Source organism: Schistocerca gregaria, chromosome 2, assembly GCF_023897955.1.
Source record: "Schistocerca gregaria isolate iqSchGreg1 chromosome 2, iqSchGreg1.2, whole genome shotgun sequence".
Lineage (NCBI taxonomy): Eukaryota > Metazoa > Arthropoda > Insecta > Orthoptera > Acrididae > Schistocerca > Schistocerca gregaria.
In genome coordinates this window covers 776667815-776691988 of record NC_064921.1, presented here as the reverse complement: position 1 = coordinate 776691988, position 24174 = coordinate 776667815, and the positions used below count along the sequence as shown (strand labels likewise).

Here is a 24174-nt window from a genome sequence, read left to right as displayed (position 1 = left end):
ATTTACTCTGTGTAATTGTACAAATAAAAAGTACTTAAATCAGGAAGAGGCGGTGAGAGATACTGGACAGGGGTTGCAAGAAATGAATATAGTGATGCTTTAATGAATCATGTGATTTTTCTACGCTATTAGTAATTTATTTGGAGAAAAATTTACAGAACTGTCAGTTATTTGAACATATGAACAGGGTGCATTTTGTGCATGGGGAGGGGGTTAGATAAATAAATTGTATGAAGTAATGATTTAAGTTAAACAGATTGACTGTATGCAGTTTATGAGAAATGCAATGTGACACCAATTGAGATATATGATTGGGGGTGCATCTGTGTCATCGATGAGTTTTACTTTTGGTGGGTTGTACTGCTATGGGAACTTAATTCTGAACATTCAGTCGATTGAAACGTATTAAATGTGATCATGTGACAAGAGTTTCGTTCCCTAATACATCTGCATAATGTTGGTATGTGTCTTTCTGTGGAGGTACAAACCAGCTTGAGGAAAGAATGATGATGATGATGATGATGTTTGGGTTGTGGGGGCGCTCAACTGCATGGTCATCAGCGCCCGTACAAAGTCTCAATTTTTACACAGTCCAATATAGCCACTGTCATAAATGATAAAATGATGAGGCCAACACAAACACCTAGTCCCTGGGCAGAGAAAATCCCCAACCCAGCCGGGAATTGTACCTGGGACCCCATGACCCACTGAGGGAAGAGAACAGCGCAACATATCTGCCAGTGAAGTGAACCAATGGGATGCAGTTTTTTATTTAAGTCACTCTGTATTTTGGTTATGGGGTTTCACCACGTAAGGAATCAATTGTATGACTCTGAGGAATTCTGTGTATGTTGAATTATTATTGTAAAGTTACATCTTTGCCATATTTTGACAGTGCAAATATGATCCATCCTGCAGCGAGTTCCGGAAGTGGGTTGTGTGAGTAGAGTGGAGTTGCATATGCGACACGGTGCATGTGTGACCACTTGCTTGTGATTCTACATATGTATTTAGTATAATAAAAGGTGTACAACTTTGCTTCCACCGTTTGCCGATAGGTGGCGACAACGGTAAGTATCGGTGGAAAGAAACTGATCATAGACGTCAGGCAGTTAGCTTCGACCTTGGTCAACATAACCTCATTCAAACATTAGTTGATTTGTGTCTGTATATACAGTTGTTCTTGATTGAAAATGTCAGTTTACTAGCCTAATTCTCGTCATTTGTGGGAGGTGTAGCTGTTTTGTTTCAATATGAAGAAAACAGCAGCTGAGTCTCTTCGAATGCTCTCAAGTACATATGGTAAGGACGCTATTGGTGGAAGATTGGGTCATGAGTGGTTTCAACGCTTCACGAACGGTGATTTTAATGTTGTAGACCGGTGTAGTGGTAGAAGAGAGAATGTTTTCAAAGATGCAGAATTGGAGACATTGCTGAGTGAAGACCCATGTCAAACTAAAGAATAATTGGCCATAATTAGTGGGAGGACACAGCAAGCAATTTCAAAACGTCTCACGGCTATGGGCATGATTCAAAAAGAGGGAACTTGGGTCCCGTGTGAGCTGAAACCATGAGACGTTGAACAGCATTTGTGTGTTTGTGAACAGTTGCTTCAGAGGCAAAAACGGAAGGGATTTCTGCATCACATTGTGACCGGGGATGAAAAATGAGTTCATTATGATAACCCTAAATGCAAAAAATCATGGGGATATCCCGGCCATGCTTTCACGTCGACAGCCAAACCAAATATTCATAGCTCCAAGATCATGCTCTGCATTTGCTGGGACAAGCTTGGCGACGTGTGCTATGAGGTGTTAAAACCAAGGGAAACAATCACAGGTACTTGTTATCGAACACAATTAATACGTTTGAGCAGAGCATTAAAAGGCAAACGGCTGCAATACAGCGAGAGGCACGATAAAGTGATTTTGCAGCACGGCACTGCATGACACCCCCGTTGCAAAGAGGGCAAAACGTACTTGGAAACGTTAAAATGGGAAGTCCTACCACACCTGCCATATTCTCCAGACATTGCTCCCTCTGACTATCACCTCTTTTGATCAATGGCGCATGGCCTGGCTGACCAACACTTCCGATCTCATGAATAAGTCACAAATTGGATCGATTGGTGGACAATTTTTTTGATGTGGGATTCGTACACTGCCCAAAAGATGGGAGAAAGTAGGGGCCAGTGATGGTAAATACTTTGAATGATACATGTGTAACCAATTTGTTTCATTACAGCCTGAAATGTTGGGGGAGAAATGGCGGAAGCAAAGTTGTACACCTTGTACATAAAAAAAGGAAAGGCCACCATTCACCTGTAGACGACTGATGTGTGGTGCACAGAAACTTATAGCAGTAATCAGTATTTACACTAGCTTTTGAGCTCTTGCTCTTTATGCAGTAGAAGTACACACATTCACACATACAACCACACAGACACCCAAATACTCACACCTGTGGCAGGAGTGTGAAATCAGTTTTCTTTTAAATAATCAGAGAAACATCTGTCAAAGAGGCTCTCAGAAGTTTCTTCAAATTTTATTTGTAATGTTTTATTGTACAGATGCAAGTAGTGATAAGTATTATAATGTAAACTGCTTAGTATTAAGATTTTCAGTCAATATCTTGCAATCCAAATGTAGTCCACATGTTGCTTCATATTATCACAGAAATTATACACAAAAGGCCCTGCTAGAAGATGTAATAAGGTGTGTTGAGAATAATGGTGCAGAGGTTGGTGCTAATTTGGATTGCACTTACAGGTAAATGAAACACAAATTGGGGTTATATGAGTTTATAGTTATTTAAACACTTTAGCTGAAACGATTCCTACTTTTTTATCTAATGGCGTTTCTAATACAGCACTAAGATGATATTAAGTGAGTTTACATTTATGAAAGTAATAGTGTGCACTATGTGTTAATAGTCGAAAAGTTTGTGTGTAACTGGGGTTGAAACTGCCTTATTTACTGACATGTTAGGTGTACTAATCACAATTTCACCTGGTAGACAAGGCTGGCAGTGAACATAAAGCAGTGCATTCTGGTCATGGTCATGGTCATTCTACTTTTATCATTTCAACAATTTCTGTCAGTCATCATGTCAGGTTTCAACTCCAAGTGCACTACAGTAGGTATGTGATGACAACTAGACAATACGACATGGCTAAATATTAAACAAAATTATTTTTTTGTTTGCAGTGAACATAATAGATGAGTTAGGAGAAATGAGACTGGATTGGAAGAGATGTAGCAGTGCCAACAAACTCCACAGTCTAATAATACAGGATTTCTGAAGAAATTTCACCCATTTGGTTTCATTTCTATCACTTGGATGGAGAGAAAATAACTTTTAGGCAAGACAATGGTTACAGATAAATATTCTTACCAAGAAGCTGGTACAGATATCCAGAAATAACTTCCCAGCTTTGGCCTGTATCATCTCCAGACAGGGCAATTAGGAATCCTTGTGATGTGATAACATTAATTTTGTCAATAGCTTCAAGGATGAGGTTTAATATTCCTTCTTCTTGAAACAGGTCCTGTCTGTTTCTCAATGCTCTAAGTCTGTTCTGCTTCTCTTCATGTTCTGGAATTGAACAGAAAAACATACTACATTTAAATAAACAAAACAAAAATATTTTACTTATTAACACCAAAAGCTAAATTAACAATAATTTTTGACAAAAGAGAAACATAGGCACTATGCATTTCTGCTTTGATTTGAAGTAAATAAAGAGAAAAAAATAAACGCCTATTAATTTTATTAGAGAGCAGTAAACTGAAACAAGATTTAAAGATTTGTCTAATTTCTTTGTTAGGTTCTCATTTGAATTTGTCCAGTGGCTGCTACTGCAAGGGATGCAACTAATAACAATAATGTTGTATGTGGAGTTGTCCTTCCGTTTCTGTTCTCTTTCCTCCATTTATTCTGCACAAGATAGTACAAAATGGGGCATGACCATGAGCAGAGTTACTCTTCACATTCTGCTTTTCCTTTGCAACTTTAGCATGAAACACCAAAGATCACAGTATGATTTTGAACTGAATTATCATTCAGATGCTGTTATTTTTGCTCTCTGCTATCAGTCACAAGCTCTGTTAACATAACATTCCTCTAGATGGCCCATAAATAGGTTGGCATAGGATGGTGCCATGCAGGTGTTCATAGCAGTATGCCGGATTTGCTTGTAGTTAATGCTCTGAGAATCAATAATAATTAGGATAGGTGGCAACTCACCATAAAGATGATTGCTGAGCCACAGACAGGCAAATAGAAAAAAACAATCACACTCTCATGCTAAATTTTTAGCCATAGCTTTTGTCAGAAAAAGAGAGCACAAACACATTCACACAATCACTCACACACAACTAATGCACACATGACCGCTGTCTCCAGTCAATGCATCTACAGTCTCTGAGAGTCAGATCCAAACAAACCACTCCTCATGCCTCCCTGCCTCTTGTCGGCAGCTGCTAGGCTAGCGGCAAGAAATGGTGGCAGCACTAACTGCAAGCTGAAGGGAGTGGTAAGAAGGGGAGAAGCAGTAGGAATGATGGAGTAGGGAAGTGGCGCAAGTATTCAGCTGCACCCAGATGGCAATGGTGCATGACACCTCAGTTTGTTTCATCTAACAAGACAAAAACAAGATTTTTCCAGAGTTTCTTTTTTTTCAAATTTCCTTTATATTTCCCAGATGTGTCTGAAATTTCACTGATATTCTGATTTCCAGAGCCTGTGGCAACCCTGCTAGTATTCTACCCATAAACTGATGCCTGCTACATGCTTTACCAACAACTAAGCTTATGCGATCATTCCACTTCATGTCCCTACAGAGTGTTTCATCCAAGTGTTTGTATGAGTTTACATATTCCAAATGTGACTCACTAATATTATATTCATAGGATACCACATTTCTTTGTTTTGCAAAGTGCACAATTTTACAATTTTGAACATTTAAAGTAAGCTGTCAATCACTGTGCCATTCTGAAATCTTCCCAAGTCTGACTGAATACTTGTACAGATTCGTTACTGGACTCCACTGAAAAAGGGGCGTTCAAAAAGAAACGAGCCAGAGTCTGGAATGCACAATCTGGTGACAGGAGGGTAATATCATGGCATGTGTAACAATGTGTGATCCTTCCCAAGCGTGGAAGTACACAGCCTGTCGCTAGAGGGCATGCAAGCATGTCATGTGACTATAGAGAGCTAACAGTAGCATGCATCAATCATCCAACACTGCCAGTCGCATGGTTATGCTGACGTTCTTCTTTGACCAAGATGGCCCCCTTCTGATTGACTTCCTGCAGCATGGAACAGTGAATGCCCAGCAATCTCGCAATCCTTGACCACCGTTTGCCAAGCAATCAAATCAAAACGACCAGACAATCTCACTCATGTGGTCATTCTGCTCCATGACAATGCAAAGCCTCATAGGGCCAACACAGTTGTGGCACTCCTGCAGAAATTCAAATGGGAGATTCTCCATACAGTCCAGACCTTTCTCCCTATGATTATGCCATTTTTGGTCCCCTTAAAAAGGCTCTGAGGGGCAAACGATTCACCTTGGATGGCAATGTCCAGCTGTACGAGCAGAACTGGTTAACATTGCAGCCCTGGGAATTTTAAGTGACAGCCATTCACTGCCTTATGTCACAGTGGGACTAGTGTCTCAACAGCCTGGGTCAATACTTCTAACATACAGGTACAGGTGTCTGTAATTATGCCTCTGACTCATTTCTTTTTGAACGCCCCTTATAGATAACTGCATCAACTGCAAAAAGTATGAGGTTATTATTAATATTGTCCACAAGATCATTAATATATAACATAAACAGCAAGTGACCCAACACGTTTCCCTGGGGTACATCCAAAGTTACTTCTAGATCTATTGATGACCCTTCATCCAAGATAACATGCTGTGCCCTCCCTATCAAGAAATCATCAATTATGTCTGATACCCAATATGATTGTACCCTCTGGATCATTTATATTGTTTTTTCTTTTTTTTGTGCCAATTATATTGAACATGCATATTTATAATGACCTCAGGGTTTTTTCTTTTGGAACATTTTTGAAATTAAGTTCAAAACAGACAGTTGGTTGTATCCAGAAAACAAAAATGTAATGTAACCCACTGATCCATTTGAAGATAAGGGTGAAACATGCTGTGGAAGAAAATAAAAGTGAGTGGCATGGATAATTGTTTTAACTTGTCTTTTTCATCACGAACAGTTGAAAATTCTAAACCAATTCCCTTACGGATGACATACGGAAATTGCATTCTTTTATTAACACGTAAGATGTCACTTGGCCTATTTATCATTTCAAAATCTACTTAATTCAGCACAGTTTTAGCACAGTTTGAGGTGTCATGACATGGACTGTGCGGTCCATCCCACCGGAGGTTTGAGTCCTCCCTCGGGCATGGGTGTGTGTGTTGTTCTTAGCCTAAGTTAGTTTAAGTAGTGTGTAAATTTAGGGACCGATGACCTAAGCAGTTTGGTCCCTTAGGAATTCACACACATTTGAACATTTGAGCACAGTTTTATGTAAATACTGATACTAAAAAATATGCTTACCCATTTCTTCCTCTGGCTGAGCAAAGTAGTTTATTAAATCTTCAAGGCACATAACCATTTCATTTAAATTCACAGACATAAAAAACAATGAATGTCGTCTATTTGTCTGCAGTGTTTCTAGTCCCCTGAAACACATTACATAATTACCTCTTTTATACTATCTTCAAGTATTTTTTTATAATTCATTACGTTGCAATTAAATGAATGTTTTAGCTTACCAAATTAGTACAAAAATTCCTATTACACACTTGAACATATGCAGAGGAGTAATAACTATTAATTAATATAATTATACAAAAATTAATTTTTAGATGATTCAGTACTCACGTTATAAATTTCGTGAAAAGGGAACTACATTTTCTTATAACACGAGCCGTTCTTGATTCCTCCTCTTGACTGCGGCTAAAATCTAAGCCATCATCCATTTTCCCTTCTTCGTGGAGGACAGCTTGCTTTTCTTCAACTTTCCCCACACCTTTCTTTTTTGTTTCATAAGCCTAATGGGTACAGAAAATTTGGTCATGTTTTAGTAACTGTGTGGAAAGGGACAATGGGCTATTTTACTTTATGATCTGGGCACTAGTGGTAGCTGCACATCAGAACATTTTGTATCACTCACTACGGGGCAGTCAGAAGTATTATATTCACATGAACAACATGCGAAAATAACAAGTACCATCTCCAACATTTATTAACAAACAATCTTGCACAACAATGATTAGTTAAACAATGCTTTATATACTGTATTTGAAATTGTAGCTTTATTTACAGTTCAGAATCATGCCTTCTAAAAGGAAACACGTTATGCTAGAACTCAATCAGAAACTCGAAATTTTAGATAAGTTAAATTGAGGTTCTTTGCAGAAAGCCATTGCTGCTGAGTTCACTGTTGGACAAACAATTATTTATGACATCAAAAAGAAAGAATATGTTATTCGACAGTACTCAAGACAAATGGATAGCGAGTTGGTAAAATGGAAGGTTATGCGAAAGAGTGAGAATGAATAACTGAATGTAGCTGTTTATAGATGGTTCATACAACTATGCAGTAAAGGAATTTCAGTCAGTGGCCCAACTATAAAGGAAAAAGCAGCTGCATTTAACAAACAACTTGGCTGTAGTAATGTGTTTGCAGCGAGTGAAGGTTGGCTATCAAACTGGAAAAAACAACATGGCATTCGGCACCTGATAGTCACTGGGTAAAGTTGTTCAAATAACAATAAGGGTGCTGATGCGTTTGTAAGCAAGATATGGAAGATAACAGAGGAAGAAGATTTTACAGCTGATGCCTTGTATAATGCTGATGAAACGGGACTCTTTTACAAGATGCTTTCTTCAAAAACATTAGCTGCCAAGAACAAGAAGGAAGCTCCTGGTTACAAGCAACAGAAACAGCATGTAACATTAATGATGTGTTGTAATGAAAATAGGAGTCATAAACTACCGCTTATGGTGATTGGAAGATCCCAACATCCACAGTGTTTTAAACACACTGACATAAATACTCTACCATTGCAGTATTGCGTTCAAATGAAAGCATGTATGGACAGACAAATATTCTCTCAGTGGTACCATGAAACGTTTGTACCAGCAATGAGGAAAGATCTAAAGAAGAAAAAGCTTCCACTGAAAGCTATCCTTATAATTGACAATGCTCCCAGTCATCCTTCAGATGTTTCTCTAAAGTTTGATGGTATACAAGCACTCTTTCTACCACCCAACATGACAGCCCCAATTGAGCCCACGGACCAGGGAATTTTGGAATCAATTAAACATCATTATGTACATTCACTTCTTGTCTCCTTGCTGAACAAAAGTGAAAATGACTCTATCAAGACATGCTGAAAGCAATTAACATATGTGATGTTGTTTTTCAAGCAGCCGAGGCATGGGACAAAGTGGAGAGCCCTACCATAATGAAGAGCAGAAGAAAATTGTGGCCATCCATTGATGCTGAGTTGGATCCAGTAGTGAGAGACAGCGATGAGTGTCAATTCGTAATTATCAACTACTTTGTACACTGATATGTTCCACGACCTTCCAGGACGAGAAGAAATTAGAAACTGATGATGAAAATGTTACTAAGTGGCTGAATGAGGAAAACTGTGATACAGACCAAACTTTAACAGATGAAGAAATAATCAAAAGTGTGCAAGAAAGCACTTATGAAAGTCATGAAGAAGAGGACACAAGAGGAGAGAGCATGAACATTTCTCACATTGCTGGTGATGAAGTTGCCAAGGTCTTCCTGGAGTACATTATGCAACAACCAGACACATGCAGTACCAATGAAATGCTTGTAAAGTGACTGCATCATAAAGCAAGCAACGATTACGTATCATCATTGTGACAGTTAAAAATAAGCATCATTGTGACAGTTAAAAATAAGGTACATGTTTTACAGTGAGTGATACGACTGTATAATTATGAACAGTATATTTTACACTCAAGGACTAAGTTTGATTTGAAAATTAATGTATTTTTTGGATTTAATAAAGTATATCCTCTGTTTTAAAATTGTATCCTTTGGTTTAATAAAGTACAGTACACTACTGTATACCCCCTATGTTTTCAAAAAATTAAATAAATAAATAAATAAAATAAATTTCAGACACTCAATAATCTGGCACTAGTGCTAATCTGGTACCCATATGTCTCAGGAATGACTGGATTAGCGAGAGTCTAGTGTGTTCACAATTACTAAGCCACAATAATATTGGAAATATGTGAGCACATTTTATGAATGCAGACATACATTTATGTTCGATTTATTTTAAAAATCACAGAACAATGGAAAATCCAGAATGGAATAATGACACACACACACACACACACACACACACACACACACACACACAGGCACATGTGCACGAACACGCAAGTGCAAACGCAACACACACATACACCTACATCTACATGGTTACTGTGCTAGTCACAATAAAGTGCTTGTCAGAGGGTTCAATGAACCACCTTCAAGCTGTCTCTCTGCAGTTCCTCTCTTGAATGGAGCACGGGAAAAACGAACACTTACATTTTGTCTGTGTGTGACCTGATCTCTTATCTTACAGTGATGATAATTTCCCCTTGTGTAGGTGGGTGCCAACAGAATGTTTTCACAAACAGAGGAGAAACTGGTGATTGAAATTTCATGAGAAGATCCCATCACAATGAAAAACGTCTTTGTTTTAATAATTGTCACTCCAATTCATGTATCATGTCTGTGGCACTATCTCCCCTATTTCATGATAATACAAAACGAGCTGCCCTTCTTTGAACTTTTTCCCTGTCATCTGTCAGTCCCACCAAATGCGGATCCCACACCGCACAGCAGTACTCCAGAATAGGGCAGACAAGCATGGTATAAGCAGCCTCTTTAGTAGACCCGTTGCACCTTTTAAGTGTTCTGCTAATGAATCACAGTCTTTGCTTTGTTCTACCCACACCACTATCTATGTGATCATTCCAATCTAGGTTATTTGTAATTGTAATCCCTAAGTATTTAGTTGAACTTACAGCCTTCAGGTTTGGGTGGCTTATGGCATAACCGAAATTTGGCGGATTTCTTTTAGTACTCATGTACTTCACACTTTTCTTTATTCAGGGTCAATTGTCACTTTTTGCACCATACAGATATCTTATCTAAATCATTTTGCAATTTGTTTTGGTCATCTGACGACTTTACAAGACAATAAATGACAGTATCATCTGCAAACAATCTAAGAGGGCTACTTAGATTGTCTCCTATGTCATTAATATAGATCAGGAACAACAGAGGGTCTATAACACTTCCTCGGGGCATGCTGGATATTACTTCTGTTTTTCTCGACGACTTTCCATCTATTACTACGAACTGCGACCTTTCTGACAGGAAATCATGAATCTAGTCACAGAACTGAGCCAATATTCCATAAGCACGCAGTTTGGTTAGAAGACGCTTGTGAGGAACAGTGTCGAAACCCTTCTAGAAATCTAAAAATAGGGAATCAATTTGACATCCCCTGTCAACAGCACTCATTACTTCATGAGTATAAAGAGCTAGTTGTGTTTCACAAGAACTATATTGTCTGAATCCGTGCTGACTATGTGTCAATAAATCGTTTTCTTCGAGGTAATTCATAATGCTCAAACACAGTATATGTTCCAAAACCCTACTGTCAATCGACATTAGTGATATGGGCCTGTAATTAAGCGGATTACTCCTATTTCCCTTTTTGGGTGTTGGTGCGACTTGAGCAATTTTCCAGTCTTTAGGTGTGGAACTTTCTGTGAGCGAGCAGTTGTATATAATTGCTAAATATGGTGCTATTGTATCAGCATACTCTGAAAGGAACCTGACGGGTATACAATTACTTCACCTTCTTTGATGAACGAGTTTTGGAAAACCATGTTTAATAACTCTGCTTTAGTGGCACTGTCATCAGTGACTTCACCATTGTTGTTGCGCAGTGAACGTATTGACTGCGTCTTGCCACTTGCGTGCTTTATGTCTGACCAGAATGTCTTTGGGTTTTCTGCCAGAGTCTGAGACAGAGTTTTGATGTGGAAATTATTAAAAGCTTCCCACATTGAAGTACAAGCTATATTTCAAAGTTTTGCAAAACTTCACCAATGTGTTCTTTTAAATTTGGCATGCTTTTTTCATTGCTTCTGCAACAGCGATCTGAGCCGTTTTGTGTACTGTGGGGGGTCAGGACCATCACTTATTAATTTATGTGGTATACATCTCTCAACTGCTGTTGATACTATCTCTTTGAAATCATTCCACATCTTTTCTGGATTTACATGATAAGGAGAGGAGACTCTCTCTTAAAAAGGAGTTCAGCGCATTTTTATCAGGTTTTTTTAAATAGATGTACTTTGCGTTTCTTTTTGATGGCTGTACGTGTTATGGTATTCAGCCTAGTAGCAACTGCCTTGTGGTCGCTAATCCCTGTATTCATCATAATATCCCCTATTTGTCTATGATTATTTGTTGCTAACAGGTTGTGTATGCTTTCACAATCATTTACGCTTTGAGTGGGCTCATGAACTAATTGTTCAAAATAATTTTCTGAGAAAGCATTCACTACAATTTCTGATGACGCTTTATGCCTGCTGCCAGCTTTAAACATATAATCTTTCCAGGATATCAAGGGTAGATTGAAGTCACCACTGGCTGTAATTGTATGAGTGGGGTACCTGTTTGAAATGAGACTCAAGTTTTCTTTGAACTGTTCAGCAACTATATCTTCTGAGTTGGGGGGTTGGTAAAATGATCCAATGAATAGTTTAGTCCGATTGTCAAGTATAACCTCACCCATACTATTTCGCAGGAACTATCTACTTCAGTTTCACTAAAAGGTGAACTACTTTGAGCTTCAGTGCTTTCTATTAGGGCTTGGAGCTCTGGTTCTTTCCCAACACAGCTACGACAATTTACAACTACAATACTGACCATTTCTACAACTACCTTAGTGTGTTTCACCTGCCCCCTTTTAGACGGATGCCATTTCTGTGCTTTCCTGAGACCCTCTAACCCAGAAGACCAACCAGTCCCTTCCACACAACCCCCGCTACCTGGGTAGCTGCTTCCTGTGTGTAGTGAACTCCTGACCTATTATGCGGAGCCTGGAAACTCACCACTCGATGGCAAACGTCAAGGAATCTGCACATGAGTGTGTGAGTTGCATTTGTATGTGTGTGTATCTGTTGTCTACTCTGATGAAGACCTATCTGACCAAAAGCTTTGTTTGATATCTTTTTGTTATGCCTATCCTGCAACTCAGCATCTCTGTTATATGGTAAGCAGCAACTATCCTTTGCACAATATTATCATTAAAAATTATGGAAATGTACATGTATACGACCAAGACACTAACCACAGCATTATGATATATTTTCGATAGAGGGAGAAAGATGAAACAAGTGCATTCCATTGATCTGCAAATACATGCAGTACACAAATTTACTGCCAGTTTTCACAATTCTTTTAAAGTTTTATAGAATCTACATTACATCAGTAGTTATTTGTACCTTATATGATAACCAAAGTGAGGTTTCTGAATGTTGAACTATGACTGTGCTGTCGCCATATTTTATTATGGGTGAGCCAATCACTTCAAGATCTTTGTCTTCAAGTACCACTTTCTGATCATCTTTTTCTTGGCGCAGGCAGAATGTTGATGATGCAATTGTTGCTTCATCCCTATGAAAAGAAGATAGAGGTAGTGAAAAATGACTGAATGTTCCTTTTTTGAAGGAGAAAATACTAATTATTATTTCATGTATGGCTGTATTTCATTAAACATGCACGTAACTGAAAATACGTTTTTAGTAAAGCATTTATAGTAATTCTTCAATTACAATTTACAAAAGAACAACTGTTCACTCATCAAAATTTAGGATCCTTAAAATTGTAAAGGCAAGCATTAGGATGACTGCTACCCAATTTCTTTTGCCATACTTGTCTTATTGAGATCTGTACTCTATTTCGAATGGCTCCATAGATAACAAAATATTATAACCAAATCTTCCTTCCTTTTAATTGGCCACTTATGATTATCAGTTCCTGCGTTAGCTGTCGTATATGAGCTTGTGCTCCATTCCTGGTAAGTAATTGTCAACAAAACTTTCAACCATACTCTTCCTTCTTTTAACTTGTCACATATGATTGCTAATTCTCAAATCAATTCGCTCAATGTGCCACCTTCCTGAATACTGACCTCCACCTCTCTGAATGTTCAATCCATACCTCTGTCTACACCAAGCTCACTAGCCACTAACAGCACCTGTAATTTGATAGCCGCCATCCATTCCACACCAAAGAATCTCCACTGTATAGTCTGGCAACCTGTGAATGGCCCATACGTGGTGATGTGAATTCCCATACCCAGCATGTTGAAGGTCTTATTAAGGCCTCCAAAGACAGTTCCCATCCCCCAGGCCTGGTACACATACAGATTTCCTACACAATAGCCTTACATGCCCCTAATCCTTCCACCACCCCCAAGAATCAGCTGCGAAGATGCACACATACCATCACACACTGTTACCCTGGACTGGAACAGCTGAATCACATCCATCATCAGCATTTTGACTATTTTTCATTGTGACCAGAACTGAGAAACGTCCTACCCACAATCCTCCCCCCCCCCCCCCCCCCCCCCGCCCTCCCCCAAATGGTATTCCACTGTCCATACAATCTACACATCGTGATCCATCCTTACACTACACCAACTTCCAACTCCTTGCCACATGGGTAATGTTGCTGTGGAAGAGCCAGATGCAAGACCTGTCCTATACACCCAACCAGATGTCCTACTTCAGTCCCATCCCAGTCTCACCTATACCACCAAAGGCATGGATATCCATGAAAGCAGCTCTGCTGCAATTTCTGCATAACATTTTTTGTGGGCATGACCACTCAGCTGTCCACTAACATGAATGGCCACCAACAAACTGTGACCAAAAGCAGTGTTGACTACCCAATGATGGAACACACTGCTGAGCACAACACACTCGTTTTCAGCAGCTACTTCACAACACTTGTCATCTGGATCCTTCCACTTTACACCAGCTTCTCTGTACTATGTAGATGGGAGTTGTCCTTAGAACACACTCTTGTTTTATATAATCATCCTAACCTCAATCTCTGCTAGCCCCCTGGATGACACTCACCTCCACCCAATCCAGGAACATTAACTTTACTCATCCTGCATGTACACCCTCTTTCCCACAGTCTCCCCTTCCTCTGTTCTTTCTTCCCCTCCTCCTTGTCATCACCACTGTTCACTACACAAACATGCTAAATTCTTATCCAATGCACCTGCTGAATTCCCATTCAACATTCCTATCTCTTGCACATGCTGCCTTCCTCCCAGCCATCACCACCTTTCCTCAATCCTCCCTCATACTCACCACCTACTGCAGTCATGGCACAGTATGTTTCATGGCACAATGTAGCTGCACTGATGTGTGTGTGTGTGTGTGTGTGTGTGTGTGTGTGTGTGTGTGTGTGTGTGTGTGTGTGTGTGGGTGTGTGCACTGATGACGTAATACCTCTATCATTCAGAGAATTGTTATCTTTACTCTAAATTACTTACATAATACCAGAACTTTTCAATGCCATATTGAAAGTAGTTGCTTTTTAGATACAATGTTGGAAAAATTACATTTTATGTGAGTTTGTGTCTGTCTTTCTTACAAAGAACATTGAACACGACAGCATAGTGGTGCAAAATCGCAGTATTAGAAAATGAAACAATGAAAGTCAAGGTTGGAATATTAACAATATTATGAAAATTATATATTTGTGATTCACTGTAAAGATGACACATTGAATTGCTGATGGCACAACATCTATAACTATAACAGAATGTAACAGTCTTTTCACTGTGCCTGTCTGCGACTCAATATGTTGTCTTTACAGTCAGAATTAGGACATGGGCAAACACAGATATTGAAATATTTCCTACCTTGTGACAAGACAGAGCTCATTATTTTCATTAACACCGAGGTAACGGCCAGTTGTCAAGTGCCTTATTCTCATTGGATGGGACCAGTTAATGAAGCCACCAGCCCATTTTGTTCTTGCAAGTTCCAATCTCCACAGGGACCTGGCTTGACTCATGACACTACCACCTTCATATATAACAATGCTACAGAAAAATAAATGAATATTTTAGTAATTACCACCTGACTTATAAGACATTAATGACATTTACAGAACATAAACAGCAAAATGAAGAATGAAATCAAGGGTCATGGATTACATTGAGAATACATAACAACTGAACATGAGATATAACAAACATAATTTGATGAGCTTTTAGCACAGACAGTTTCTTCCACCAAATAACACCATCAGAAGTGGGAAAAAAATCTTTCTTGAGCCCAAGATGAGAGTTAGCTTTTTCTTAAACCAATAAAAACCAAATAATAGTATAAATAAATTTACAAAAGTACTGGTAGTGGCGACAGACTAAAATGCACAAAGTACAGTTGCCACAGTCAATGCTTTGGTGGTGGTCAAGTTGGGACAATGATTTCAGCACAAATGAATTTATGGTACAACCAATATACATGTACGAAATTCCTGGAATGTCTAAACTGAGAATTTCTGTTGGAGTTGACAATATTCTTCCAGTCCAGGACAGTGTTGTTGTCTGCCATTAATGTGGTATTTGACCAGGTGAAATGTGATGAATGATCTATACAGTCTGACAGTTCCAACTTAATTGAATCTCTTCCTATGGCTCCATTTCTATAGTTCAAGAAGATTGATAAAATCTTCTAAAAACCCTCATCCTATTTGAAGCCACAAAGTTGCTTACTCCATCTAAACCATACACTGTGTGCACTACCATTTTCCAAAATACACTGTCCTAACCGTTATGTCAGCTTCACATATGAATTATTGAGCATAGGACATATGCAGTCATTTTCCCAACAGAGATCCACCAATTTCTTCTGTGAATCTCACAGGGCATTGACCTCAATCTCACAAAATATGTCAAATAAACAACAAACAGGATTACTTGCATTAAAACTTTTGCCATCTTTGTCATTACAAACATTTGCTTTAATATGGCCTTGGCATTTGTAGGGAAAACAACAATTTGGATACATATCAAAACAAAAATATGCTAATTTCAACCCCCCATCAAATTCAGTCACAAGATTTTCTGTGGCATACAAGTCATCTCCACTTCTCCATAATAAAAAAGTCATCTCAAAAATAAGACAGGAGTCTATGTTTCACCAAATAACGCCCTTAGAGTGGATAGACTCAACCAACTCCTCTGCCAGGGATGTTATCTTTTCAAAGTCATGTCACAAAGTGAGAATCACTCTACTCATAAATTCTGCTTACATCAGTCAGAACAGCTTAAAATTAAAAACTCTGAATTATTTTCATGATAACCTATGCTTCTATTCAATCCAGTTCTTGTTAAATGAGTCATATACATGGAACTGTCCCCATTGCAAAATTTGTCTGCGCAACCTGTTAAACTATGTACTCCAGTCCCATCACTTCCTCACTCCTGTGAGATGATCCATTTCAAGTATTGAACATCATGCAAACAGTGTTACACTTTCTGAATTGACACAAAGTCTCTCAAACTGTCTGTGAGAACAAGTGAACAGACTTAACTTGTAATACAAACTATTCTGCACCAAAGGAAACTTTAAAATAAGACAGATCTGACTTAGGTTTCTCATTCATCTACAGGAAATTGGGATTCCTCCTCCTAATAGCACCTCATCATAACCCCTCCCATGGGAACTTTCTCTATGTTTACTGGTTTGATTCTATCCACAGTGGCCTCAACTTGCACTAAAACACCTCACTACTAATATATATCTACTACCTCGCCACATTTACCATTATGTTATACACAGGGACAGGAAAAAATAATTTTATTTTATGGGCAAATTCGACATTATCTTTTGATGAATTTGGTGTTACTCTTTGGCAATTTGGTAGTATTTTTAGCCAAATTCAGTGCTATTTTGCTGCCAAATTCCTTTTTATTGCCAATTTCACTGATATTTTCTGCCATTTTTGATGTTTTTTTCCTTTTCCGTGTTACTTTTTTCCAACTTCAGAATTATATTTGTTAATTTTGGTGTTATTTTTTGGTAAATTCATTTTTTGCCAAATTCACTATTTCTTTGCCAATTTATCTATTTTTTGCCAATTTTGATGCTATTTTTTCCTTTTCTGTGTTACTTTTTTTTAATTTGGTGCTATTTTTTTCTGATTTCACTATTTTTTGCCAATATTTATGTTATTTTCTGCCAAACTCATTGCTATTTGTTTGCCAAATTCTATGTTTTAGTCAAATTGGGTACTATTCTTGAAGGCACATTACAATTTGTTATGTGGGAAATGAGCCATAATGAGCCATAATTGCCAAATTCTATGTTTTAGTCAAATTGGGTACTATTCTTGAAGGCACATTACAATTTGTTATGTGGGAAATGAGCCATAATTTTAAGATTATAAATGAACCTCAGCCTTGGGGAAGAAAGAAGGCAAACTGCAATTTCAACATTCAATAACTATCAGTTACCAATATTGGTAAACTGTCATACACAAATTTGTTAACACTTTTTTTGTGGAAAATAACAAATTTCAAGATATCACATAAAAATTACAACTTTGTATTATTTCCAAAAACCCATCTATTTCATGTTATTTTTCACACAGTTGTATTTGCAAAACATTCCTCTCCCTAGTTGCACATATAATTAATTAAAATTCATATATTTTCTCTTTTGTCCCTATTTCATTTTCTTGTGGCATATCTTGTTTTCTTTTCTATCTCTGAGTTCATATTGACCATCTCTATCTTCATTCCTCTTCTTTATTGATGTTCATTTTTACTACCTCTGTGTTTATAATTTCATACCATTCTTAAATTATTTCTGTCTCATCAAGTTCCAACATCGACTTAATTTCTGAACAGTCTCATACTGAAACTTCCACGTATATTAAAACGGTGTGCAAGACCAGAACTCAATCACAGAGCCCTACCTTTCGCGTTCAGTGCTGCTATCCGCACACGACTTCATAAACATTGCCACAGCTTCTTCCAGCAGTTCTAGTTAGCAAGGTATATGGCAGAGCCTCTGAGAAGTTTGGAAAGTAGGAGAGGATGAATCACGCCTGGATAGGACACTCAGTAACACAACTGCATGGCTCCAGGTTCAAGTCACTTTCTGCTGCACAGTTTTGATAGGCCAAAAAGTTTCCAAACAGCGTACAGGTCCTGTGCAGAAGTCTCATTTCCTCCATCACTTTCTCTCATATGCACAATGAAAGAACCTCTCAGTTTGAAAGCTAATGTCTATATCAATTTCTATTTGTGACTAAGTCTGTAGCCAAATGGTCAGCATGATTTACGTTCTTTTAAAATTATGTAGTTACAAATCCATTTTAGAGAACATATTTTTACAGATGTAGAATTCAATTACTTCATGTGGCATAATGAACAAAACTGACTCAGCTGTAAATTAAACAATTTTACAATTACAGTGTGCTAAATGTATACATAGAATATCGTTGGGAAATAAAGATGAGTAACATACGAAAAGGTGTGATATTTTGTGGATGAATTTAATTCATGCTGTGCAAGCAGAGAGAGTAAACTGAATGTAGGTGATGATATGTTATTGTAGAAGTTGCAAAATAATTGAACTGAAATAAACTATCACACTACATTTCTAAATATAGGTAAAACTTGAAAAGCCATTACTTCTGTCCAGGCTGTTCACTCCATGTTGATGGAATGGTGAGACACTCATCACCACCGTGGAAGAACCTGAGAACATCGCCTCCAAACACATAACCTGTGTGAGAAGAAAATTTAGTAAAATGTAATAAGCCCAGTATGATAGTACATGTACAGTGGAATAATGTATGTAGTACATAAATAATCACACAAGGGAGGAAAATGATTCACCATACAAAAGCCAGTGTGGCACAAGTGGCATTGACGGAATGACTGTGTGTGCATGTGCATGTGTGTGTGTGTGTGTGTGTGTGTGTGTGTGTGTGTGTGTGTATGTGTTAGTTGTTTATAGTTTTTTATATGAAATTTCACTTGTTTCTAATATTTATAACAAATCCTCAAAAAATAACAAATGGTGTAAAAGCAACTTCGATAGTTGCAGACATACCCACGTATTTCATCCTGCTTATTCCTGTTCCATATGGCTGGACAGACCAGTGAGTCACATGGAAAGAGGCATTCACCACAGACAAATCGTTTTCTTTGGTTGTATGCTAAAAAAGGAAGAAAAGAACTCAATGAAACATGTTGCAAAACAAGTGCCATCACAAATTAATAATGTCTCACTGTGCAGATGACATGTTCATTAAAACAGTCATTTTCAAGAATATTTAAATTTAAAAAATTGGGAAAAAGATAATTAACAGTATATGGCATATGAAGGGAGCTCCAGTGCTCCTATTTAAGAACTGCTGCAATATGAATAACTGGATTAGGGATCAAGAAGCACAAAAAGAGGAGGGGATACAATTAAACCATGAGTTATACAAGTGATATTTCCCATGTGAAGTCAGTGGAAAGACAATTTAGTGATAAATACAGCAATCCCCAACTTGGCATTAGCATTTGATTAAATATTAGCAGTGGTAATGATTGTCGCTGTTGTTATGTTGTGATATTTACTTCCAGTTTACAACCAAATTTTAAGGAGACATTTCCAAAAGCAACTGCAGCTAAGGGGAATAAATAAATAACTGCAGATATTACATTGTCCGGTCACGTCAATGGGCCCATCTGACAAAGTAAGACTAATCACATTTTGCAGCACAAACCGTTGCGAGATGTGCAGGAAGAGAGACAATGAGGTTCTGGAAGGTACTGACAGGGATGTAGAGCCATCCCAACTCCAGCACTGTGGCCATCTATGCTAGGTTTCTCAGCTGACGATCCATGGTATGTACAGCCCAATCGAAATAGTCCCTCAAATTCTCAGTTGGGTTTAAATCCAAAGAGTTTGGTGGCCTGAAGAGTACAGTAAACTAATCCTGGTGCTCTTCAAACCACGCAAGTGCACTGTGAGCTCTGTGACACGTTGCACTGTCTTACCAGTACAAACCATTGAGCCAAGGAGAAACAAACTGCATGTAGGGGTAGACACAGCCCCAGCGCAGCTGTCTGTATACTTGTGTTGATCCACTGTGCCTTTCAGAATGACAAGGTCAACCAGGTAATGCCACAAAAACATTCCCCAGACCATAACACCCCCTGCTAATTGTTGCACGGCGTTCGCTTTCAGATGTTTCATGCTGTAACACTGACAGCCTTCTGTCTAATAGGGCATAAAACACGATTCATCTGAAAACGTCATTTGCCATCACTCAGTCGACATCCATGAGCAATCAGTTGCATGTCTATTCAACCATGTACATCTTCAGAGGTCATTCACCCAACATCTGTGGCCCTATGTGCCAGTTTGAATAGCACCTTTTTGCCATTCATGGTATCCTTTAATCATGGCGGCACATGAACAGTTTACAGACTAAGTCGTTCATGAAAAGCTCCCACTCTTGGCTCAAAATCCAATGATCAAGCCCTTTCAGATGTCACAAAAATCATTCTGTTTCCACATTAGAACAACGACTGCACAGTTTTCCACGTCCTCCAAACATACTATATATACCCTCCACTGCTAGTACAGCCAAATTGTGTCTGTGTGCGATTGTTGCATGTTGAGGCCATGAAGAATAAGATCTAAAATCTGCAGGTGTACCCATTGTAAGGAAATATTTAAAAAGTTGGTATTCTTATAGCGGCAAGTGCACGTCCAATTCAAGAAATTTTTTCCTACAGGAGCTATATATCATTTGGTGCCCCCTGGCTCTCTTAATTTTTCCGCAAAAACAGGATCCAATTCCTTCTTAAAGCCTTCGATTCTTTACAGAACCTCTCCCCTGAACCGATTTCCCTCCTCACCCCTATGACATGACACACATCCATTTTCTACATGCTCCTAAAAATCCACAAACTCAACAATCCTGGACGCCCCATTGAAACTGTTTATTGTGCCTCCACTGAAAGAATTTTGGCTCTTATTGACCAACATCTCCAACCAACTGACCGAAATCTAACGCTTGGTCTGGTTTCGGTTCATTGATCATATTTCCATGATCTGGACTCAGTGTCAAGACACCCTTATTCTCATTCCTCACAAGCTCAACACCTTCTCTCCATCCACTTCACCTGGTCCTGCTTAACCCAGCATGCCCTGTTCCTGGACATTGACCTCCTCCTTTCTGATAGCTCCATTCACACTGCTGCCCACATTAAATCTACGAACAAACAACAGTTCCTACATATCAACAGCAGTGACAAGAACTCCTTCCCCAGTATGCTGGAGGTCTCAATACCACAAACACATTTCCCCACACACCCCAAGCCTCCCACCACCCCCAAGGCCAAGCTACAATCGAGTGCCCCTTCGTCACCTAATGCCACTGTCGACTGGAGCAATCGCACCACATCCTTCTTCTGGGCTATGATTACCCGTCATCATGAACTGAAATGGGAGACATTTTATCCATGATCTTCCCCACCCCTCCTAAAGTGTTTTTCTGCCACTCACCCAACCCCGGTGCAAGACCTGCCCAATCCAGCCACCCAGAACTTCCAATTCCAGTCCTTTCAGAGACTTATCCTACCGAACCATAGGCCACGTCACCAGTGAAAGCAACCAAATCGTATACCAGCTGTGCTGCACTCACTGCAGAGCTTCTTATATTTCTACGACCACCAACTGTCCACCAGGATGAATGGCCACTGCCAAACTGTAGCCATGAGCAAAGTGGACCACCCTAAGGCACAACATGCAGCTGAACATAACATGCTCAGTTGCAATGGCTACTTCACAAGCTGGGATGTCTGGATCCTCATCTCTACCACCACCTCCATGCACAGGTGGGAGTTATCCTTACAACACATCCTCCACTCCTGAAATTATCCTGGCATCAACCCACTGTAACCTACTGTCCCCACACCTTCCATCCAACTGTTTATACTACCTCTATCCTATCACCTCCTCCCAACTCTAACCCCTCTCTCTCAATTATGTGCTGCTCTCCACCAATGTACCCACTGGCATTTTCCCGTTCTCTGCTCCTCTCCTTCTCCGTGCTTCATTTCATCTCCCCTTCCTCCCCCACAGCCTCCTGATGCCGGACCTGTTAGCCTTATCCTGCCACTTTCTAGTCCTGCAGACAATGCTCTTCGCTCTCTCCACCGTACTCTGCTATCCCTCCTCCCTTCCCACCCCTCTCCAGGTTGCTGCTTTTGTTCAATGCAACAGTTGTATTCTGGCTGGAGTGGCCAGAGGTGGCGGTCCTGTCTGTGTGGCATGTGCCTGCTTGTGTGTGTGTGTGTGTGTGTGTGTGTGTGTGTGTGTGTGTGTGTGTGTGTGTGTGTGTGTGTGTGTAGTTTCTTTTCTGAAGAAGGGCCTTGGCTGAAACTCAATGTTTAACAGTATTTTTGTTGTGCCTGTTTGCAACCCAGTGTGTCATGTTGATGATGAGTAGCAATCTATCTCTTTCATAGTATTGTCAAATACAAAAATGGAATACACGTAAGTAACTATGAAGATCTTAGTGAATGCATTATAATTGCCAAGACAGATACAAAGCCAACACTCACCACAGTAGTATATGGACTACACTCTTTTAAACTCTGAAGGCAACAGGGATAAAATCCAGGGAGCAGAAGGTTATCTAAAAGTTCTTCAGAAACCAGACTGCAGTTACAAGTGTTGGAGGACATGAAGAGTGGTTGAGAAGTGAGTTAGTCAGAGCTGTAGCCTATTCCCAACGTTCTTCAATCTCTACCGTGAGCAAGTAGTATAAGAAAGTAATGAGAAATCTGGAAAGGGGATTAAATTTTGTGGAGAAGTAATAAAAACTTTGAGATTTGCCGATGACATTGTAATTTTATCAGCACTCGGAAGAATAGTTGAATAGAATGGATATCTTGACATGAGATAACAAGATGAGCATCAATGAGAGTAAAACAAGGGTGGGATCACCCGTATGGTAAAACTGTACAGGGTGAAGACCTAGGCATAAATACAGAAAACAAATAAAGGGTTTCCCAAGATGAAAGGTCAATATTCAAGGATATGAGAGAAATTACCATTCAAAACACAAAGTCTAATAAACATGGGCTCTAAAATGCTAAGCTTAAGAGATTTAGCAGTTCTTCATTTTTGTTACAGTGAAACACATCTCTTCTCTGAGCAAGTGCTAATAGCTCTTATGGTGCTATATTAATTTTTGAGCCCATGTTTACTAGAATTTTTTGCTTCAAATGATCGCTCCTATTGTATACCTGAAAACTGACCTTTCCTTCAGGGACACCGTGTAGATTGAACGAGTTACTCAAAGATGAAGAGGACTGCACAGGAGAGACTAGTGTGGACAGTTGCTTCAAATCAGTCTTGTGACTGAAGACCACAACAACAACAAGCTATGATAGCGGCTTCGGAACTTAAGTACATTCAGCGTTAAATTTCATGAGTGAAGTAGTGCACTTACCAGGTACCTCTCAGTGGCAACGGAGACAAGGATAAGGTCATCACCAACCCTCACCTTTTCACCTTCAGATCTTTGCTTGGAAGCAGGGTGTACTGTCCACCAACAGGCTTCCCCTGAGGCAAAAAGTAACTTTATCTAAATAATTCTAATTTAAATTGACAACACTAAATCAAAAACAAGACAGTCACTGTGCCTCAGTACATAAGAATATTTCTGAATTTTGTATAAGTGAATGTATAATTTACCTTGTGAATGCTCCTGTAAACCAACATCAAATGCCAGTTTGTCATTTGAGGAGCTGGTAGACAGGCATGCCAGGTACTGTAAAGAGACAGACAGTCTGTTTTAATGCAGGTACTACCACAAGATGTGGTGAATGAAGCCTATAGCATTTATTATTCATTTTGTCAAGTGTTCCATTAACTTTTGCATGGTGTGGTGTTCTTAAAAATTTCACCATTTTTCATTTTATGATGACACAAATTCATACTATAATGTCAATTTATTTCATCCATG

At 39.0% G+C, this 24174-nt stretch overlaps 1 protein-coding gene across 9 annotated transcripts in view; it reads right to left on the bottom strand.

Moving 5' to 3' along the window:
- The window catches only part of LOC126335019 (ryanodine receptor), a 691249-nt gene that overhangs the window by 457865 nt on the left and 209210 nt on the right, over nucleotides 1-24174 (bottom strand). For all 9 annotated transcript variants that reach the window (XM_049997852.1, XM_049997851.1, XM_049997850.1 and 6 more), the window contains 9 exons: nucleotides 23904-23979; nucleotides 23659-23771; nucleotides 19251-19356; nucleotides 18827-18920; nucleotides 15041-15223; nucleotides 12600-12771; nucleotides 6915-7084; nucleotides 6588-6712; nucleotides 3394-3594 (listed from right to left, as the gene is read on the bottom strand). In XM_049997852.1, the coding sequence (XP_049853809.1) occupies nucleotides 3394-3594; nucleotides 6588-6712; nucleotides 6915-7084; nucleotides 12600-12771; nucleotides 15041-15223; nucleotides 18827-18920; nucleotides 19251-19356; nucleotides 23659-23771; nucleotides 23904-23979 (1240 nt within the window). The remainder of the gene's footprint in view (nucleotides 1-3393; nucleotides 3595-6587; nucleotides 6713-6914; nucleotides 7085-12599; nucleotides 12772-15040; nucleotides 15224-18826; nucleotides 18921-19250; nucleotides 19357-23658; nucleotides 23772-23903; nucleotides 23980-24174) is intronic.